Raw genomic sequence first — 6,423 nt, 5'->3', positions numbered from 1 at the left:
TGATCATATATATACCAATATATGATCCATGGTTTGATACCCATGGATCATGTATACCAATATATGATCCATGGTTTGATACCCATGGATCATGTGTACCAATATATGAGCCATGGTTTGATACCCATGGATCATGTTTACCAATATATGATCCATGGTTTGATACCCATGGCATGCGTGCCGTGAAACCCTTGGTGAAATTGATCACCAAGCTGGTCAAATGAAATGATTTACTGGCTGCATGCTGGATTAGGACAACAATCAAATGCAAGATCTCTGACCCAAAGCCCTGCTGTATTAAGAAGGGTAAAGGAGATATTAATTGATAATCCTTCTCTCAGGTGGTGAGGGGACCATTCCTGAGGACATGGCCTCTTTATTGAAGGCCTCGCTGGGACTGTGAAACCTATTTGCCTACTGACACACTTAACACGGTGTGCACTAAACTCCACCCTGTCTGGTAAGGACACTCCAAAACGGGCCCAACTCTTATTGTTCAAACAGTATTCTCGCAGAATCGTCATCCTGGGACAGGGTTTGGACCCCTGCTCCATACTTTATCCAGACAGTCATACTGAACAAATATTTTGTTATTTTTATTGACCTTTTTACAAATACCACTCCCAACCAGTACATAGTCGGGAGTGGTCAGGCTGTGGCTTTTCAACTGGACTCGTAGGAGAAACTTGAACGCTCTTCCTTAAATACAAAGCTTTTAGATCTTGTGATACAACTATGAACATGACGCCATAAAGCTGCCATAATGCTCCTGCACAGTAGCTACGTTTCCATACCCGGGGCACTTTAAAATAACCCATACTATTCCCATGACCCCCCCCCCCCCCGCATAGATTCTCAGGGTCGAGATGAAGATGGCCAATTTATCTGCAAAATGTAAGGCTTTGAGATATTTGTGGAGCACTTCCAGTTTTTACATTTGTGCCATTTGAGATCTGGCCAGATGGCCAACACACTGTTAGCATATATATTGGACTATACTGAACATATTTTATGGTTTTGATATAAACTTCTTATCTCATTCTAAGAGATAACAAGTGGCTCAATATAAAGTGTCAAACTCCAAATCTTAAGTTCTGCTGTCCCCTGACTGAGGTTCTGCTGTCTCTCCCCCGGGTACCCGGAGCAGCAGCTGTCTGAGGAGGGAGAGGCTGTGGTGTTTCATGTACTGTAGGATTAGCTACTGTGCTGTATCTGTTAAACTGTGTTGGTACGACTTTTATCACATCATTTGTATCTTTTTGTATGTTCTTGTTCATATTTAATAATGAAAAACACATGGAATATCAGAATGATTTGTCTTTGGTAGCCGTTTCTTTTTTGACGTAGAGCATGAATAACCTCTTTTCAATCTCTTGTTTAACCCTCTTATCCTCTTACACATATTTAACTTGGTGTATTTAGGATTTTCCCCACTATTTTTCATGTCTGTTCTTTTATGTATATCGACTGCTGGTTGTATTAAGTTAAAAAGTAATAGTTTAGTTAGTCATCACTCATTATTTTTCTAAAATATTTGGATTTAATTAAAATCAGGTTGGATTCCACGGAAGATCCTATTCTGAGAAATGATCTGAGGTAGCTAGTAACATCCTGACGTCAGTTAACTGCTAAAATACATCTGCTAGAATCTGCCAGGTCAAATGGTCCACTGGAAATGTTATTCATATATATATATATAATATACCAATAATCGCATTGATTTATAGAAGTACGAGTACATTAATCTACTCTGCATTTGGCGAGTACCGTCCACACCTGTAGCCGATAAGGTGGGGATCACACGTTGAACTGTAGGTGAAATACAGAACTCCTTTGTTTAGTTGGCAGCTCAGAGAGTGAGTCCCTCGCTCTGGGAAGACCACGCATCTCCCTGCAACGTCATTATAGAGCACATCCCTGTCCCACACCTCGAACCGCAGCTGATTGCCCATCTCGACAGAGCCAAAGTTGTATGTGGCGTTCCACACGGGGTCATTGTCGTCCATCACCGTCGCCGTCTCCTCATACATGTCATTGTAGAAGATCTTCACGTATGCGTCGGTCTTTGTGAATGTGTCCGCCCTTAGACCTGCAGCTCGGTGAATCTCCAACTTCAGCGTCCCCCTTCCTGCACGAAGCGGGCAGCAGTTGTGGTCCAGGTTGGGGTTCGGGGAACAGTTCTTGGAACCCAGGTGTTCTTCCTTAAGCCGGTTCTCCTTGATGTATTCCGTGACCATACTCTTGAGGTTCTGCTTGACCTCTGGGTCTTCCACCAGATGGTGCAGAGGGAAGATGGCATAGGAAACCACATCAGGATTGTCATGGAGGCTGTTCATCCAGCTATGGTAGGACTCTGATGGATCTTGGTCATAGAGGATGTCTGGGAAATACCTCTCTCCACCATTGACTTCGATCTTGTGGGTCATGAATCCTTGGTAGAAGCCCATGCTCACATTGCCCTTGATGAGGGCATCACATTTGTTGGAGAAGGAGGTGTTGGCGGGCAGGAAACCCAGGGACATCTTCAGTTCAATATTCAGGCAGTTCTTGATCTCAGACTCTGAGAAACCCCTCAATGTTGCCAGGCAGGTCCTGAAGGCTGTGACTCTCCTTACTGTACCACCGAGTTGCACCTTTTCAAGGGAACACAACCCTAGATTTTAGACATGCTATCTGCCTTTGTGACAAATATTAACATGATGAAGATGAGAGAATAAGCTTTTAAGGTGTATAAAATACTAAATTGCAGCATTTCTGACCTGGTGTATGTAGTGTGTTCCGTAGGTGTCTATAAGTCGTCTGTACAGTGCTCTGTTCTTTGGGGAACCAGAGCTCTGCGGGAGGCGTCTCAGATGTTTGGAGAACTCTGTGCTGAGCTGAGGGTGGTCAGCAAGTCTGTAGCTAAAAAGACAAACAAAAACAGTTCATAAAACCGTTTGAAGTTAAGTTCAAAGGTAATTTTGAGCGGTTGGTCCCCTTAATAACATCTGACCAACGCCAATGATTTCTATCATTACCACTTTAATGCGCAACCATTCAAATTAATGAATATATAAATTACTATTATAATTAAAGAGAAATGCAAACTTTACGTTTTTATTGTTCTATGTAGACTAATATAATCATTGTTTTCCCATATCAATTAAATGCATACCGAGAAGAAAATCTGTTGACCAACCCCAAATTATAATAACCTAAAAGCATCCCGTGCAGCACCTTTAGTACCTGTAGTAGGTGCAGCTGATCTCGTGGATAGCGAACGTGGCCTTGTCCACACTGTGCTGCGAATGGGCGAACTTGGCCATTTCTGAGCGGCTACCGCCAAGCACGGCCTTGCCCACATCCTCCAGGCTCAGACCTACGCCCCAGTTATTTTTAACCATGGAGCTGGAGCTCTTAATCAGGGAGTCCACTGAGTGGTGCAGGGCGCCGGAGAGCTGCTTGCTGCAGCGACTGAAAGGGCGCCAGTCCAACACTGCCGCCGGGAGCTTCTCCACCTGGAGGTGGGCGGAGGGCACACGGATCAGGGGAGAGGGTGGATAGGAAAGGGGAAATGAAGTAGTGGAAGTGGAAGGAATGTTAGGAGGAGGTTGAGGACGTTCCAGAGGAACAGGCAGGATATGAAAGAATTAAAGGCTAAGTTATGGAGATTAATAGAAAACGCAATGCAAACAATAATAATGGCAGCCGGAGAGGACTGCCATTTTCCCGGGGTAGTTGCAGTTTTTGGCAGTTTTTTTCCTCTCACCTGTCCGGCGTGGAATCGATTGGGACAGAGCGTGCAGGTGCGATTGGCGCTCAGGTAAGCTTTGACGTTGATGACGTACGCCCCGGTTCGACGCATCCGCACAACGTCAAACCCTTCACCGGCCAGGTTGTGGCCCGGGACGAAGGGAACCTTTTCACACTCGGACCAGTTGCCAACACGACAGCCCTCAGCCTCCAGGATGAACAGCACAATCGCCGAAGCCAACAGACAGAAACGCCTGCTTGGTAGTGTGGCCATGGTTACTGAAATATAAAATTACTTAAACTGATTGATGTACGATTCGAAGTGTACGAAAGAGTGAGTAGAGTATAGTGTGATGGGGTCAATGGCATAACGCTGATGATTCCGTTAAGATTTGATCAATCTATAGGTTTGTTTGAATGGTTGTTCAGTGGGTGGTGTGCACAACATGACTGTGGGATGTGTTTATTCTAGCCTGCTTGTTGTTGCATCCTTATGTGTCTGTTTTACAGTAGATATTTTAAACCTAATACAAAGGGAAGGAAAATATATTGATACCATGATTTGAGACTAGATTTGGTCTTTGATTTTGGGTATCGCAATAGGGCATAAATGTTCTATTTTACTCTGAGTTTAAAGGCTGCATCGCAGTAAAGTGATGGGATTTTTCTAAATGTACCCTCACGTTCTAGCTGTCCTATGATTTTGCCTTTACCCACTTGTTCATTAGATCCACATTGCTGATGATTACCTGAAAGCACTAATAGTCATCCCTACAATATTGTCGGTATGTCAACATCGAGGTATTTGATTAAAAATATGAATTGTTTTTTGTACGTATCCAGCCCTAGATGCTGCTAAACTTGTAACCGTTTAATATTTACTTTGATTTTGAACAATTTGCATATTGGAGGCTAGGCCCATACTTTTTCTCTATAGATTCAAGTGAAACTTATGTCCATTTTGCACTAAAGTTCTTTACCATTTGGATATTTAGACTAATTTATTGAAGTACCAGAAAACATGCTATATCGTGATATAAAATCAAGATGTTAGATTTTGCCCGGTACTATTTCTAATCCTTTCTTTCTCACTCTCACTAGTGATGCAATCTCTCACCACAGATGGCATGTCCACAATGGATGATCTTGAGAAAGCGTGCATGGAATGACTGATTAAATTAAAAAAAAAGAGGTTTTACCTTGAATGGTGTTTTTTCTTAATATCCTTTTAATGGTCTGTTCTTTCCATTCGGACAGTATAACTTCCTTCTCCGAGAAAATAGGACTGGATGTTTTTCGTCGTTGGGCACGCCTCTTGATTTTTGTGTTTTAGTTTTTGCTCTGTACAAGAGTGAGCTACGATCTAGAGCTGGCTGGCTATGCTGAAAGCCTGCAGAGTGCACTCTCGTGTGTGTGTGTGTGTGTGTGTGTGTGTGTGTGTGTGTGTGTGTGTGTGTGTGTGTGTGTGTGTGTGTGTGTGTGTGTGTGTGTGTGTGTGTGTGTGTGTGTGTGTGTGTGTGTGTGTGTGTGTGTCTGTGCGTGTACCCTGCTGGTGAAAGGGACCAGCTACCCTGCTCCAGGGCTCTGCCTCTCCTTTCTTCCCTTTCTTCTCTCTCAGCCGCTCTTTCTTTCTGTCTCTCTCGCACGTTCCTGTCTTGCACTACCCCAGCATGAACAGATTTAGTGTTTAGTTCCAAAACCACACCGTACAAATCCAACACTGTGTGTGTGTGTGTGTGTGTGTGTACAGGGGGATTCCGATGTGTTTTCATAGTCACGAGAGAAGACGTGGGATGGACAGTCTTTAGGCGCTGGGTGTGTGTGCTTTGCATGCTAGTGCTTTCATGTGTGTGACTGTTTGGGTAATGTCTGAGCCAGCCTGTCTGGGTTCTGATAACGGAACCAACCCATGCTTTCAGCCTCCCCATTGTTTATGTACTGAAAGGGTTGACATGTTGGTGGTTTGAGCATGGTGAGGATGGCAGTTCAACATTTATTTTGAGATCCTTCTCTTCAGCTTTAATTTTTTTGAATCATTTTTGTATTTTTCTCCATTTCAGGCTGTAGTTTGTATACCAGTATTGTCGTTCCTTTTGTAGCTCATTAAGGTTACTCTGGATATGTTTATAAAGAAATGTTTTTTTGCTATTTGGTCATAAAAACATTTTGGCAGGGAGGTTGATTGCTATTGCAAGGTACTGTCAAATTGTCATTAGCGGCAGAGCCCCCTTGAGGTCTGATGCTATGATCGCCCCTTCTTACAAAATGGCTCCAAGGCCTCTGGCTAGCAGATGAACCACACTCCCTTCAGAGGTCTACACCAGCGCTCTCCGTTCATCCGCACATATCAAACACTAACATTGTTGTCACACAGTACGTACCTTCTCAGTGGTTTGTCGTATGTACTCTGATATCCTCAGAGAACCATAGAGGGCTTGACAGACAACTCTCTGTGTATAAATAAACGTATTAAGTGCTGATTCTGGGTCTGTTTTTTCTTATTCAAATCTTAAATTGTTAATGCCTCGACATCTCGACCCCAAGATTTCTAATAGAACAATATGGTGATGGAGAATTTAGATTTTAAACGGCTAATAACTCATTTCAGATTAATCCGGGAATCTCTTTCCTATAATTCTGCAATGTAGAAGCAAATTCTATGCATGATTATCATCCAGTTTCCACAAATTT

At 43.2% G+C, this 6,423-nt stretch overlaps 1 protein-coding gene across 2 annotated transcripts; it reads right to left on the bottom strand.

The window, feature by feature from the left end:
• Positions 1-580: 580 nt before the first annotated feature.
• prf1.5 (perforin 1.5) lies at positions 581-6,173 on the bottom strand. Of its 2 annotated transcripts, none has more exons than XM_030359760.1 (5): positions 5,278-6,173; positions 3,749-4,011; positions 3,226-3,497; positions 2,760-2,901; positions 581-2,633 (listed from the first exon to the last, which is right to left on the bottom strand). In XM_030359760.1, exons 2-5 carry the CDS (start codon positions 4,004-4,006, stop codon positions 1,746-1,748), a joined length of 1,560 nt encoding a protein of 519 aa, XP_030215620.1. In that variant the 5' UTR covers positions 4,007-4,011; positions 5,278-6,173; the 3' UTR covers positions 581-1,745. The 2 variants fall into 2 exon arrangements, with proteins under 2 accessions (XP_030215620.1, XP_030215619.1); XM_030359759.1 differs by lacking the exon at positions 5,278-6,173 and adding an exon at positions 4,932-5,174.
• Positions 6,174-6,423: the final 250 nt, after the last annotated feature.

The sequence above is a fragment of the Gadus morhua genome, chromosome 6 (assembly GCF_902167405.1).
Source record: "Gadus morhua chromosome 6, gadMor3.0, whole genome shotgun sequence".
Classification (NCBI taxonomy): Eukaryota; Metazoa; Chordata; class Actinopteri; order Gadiformes; family Gadidae; genus Gadus; species Gadus morhua.
This window is presented reverse-complemented; position numbering and strand designations above follow the sequence as displayed.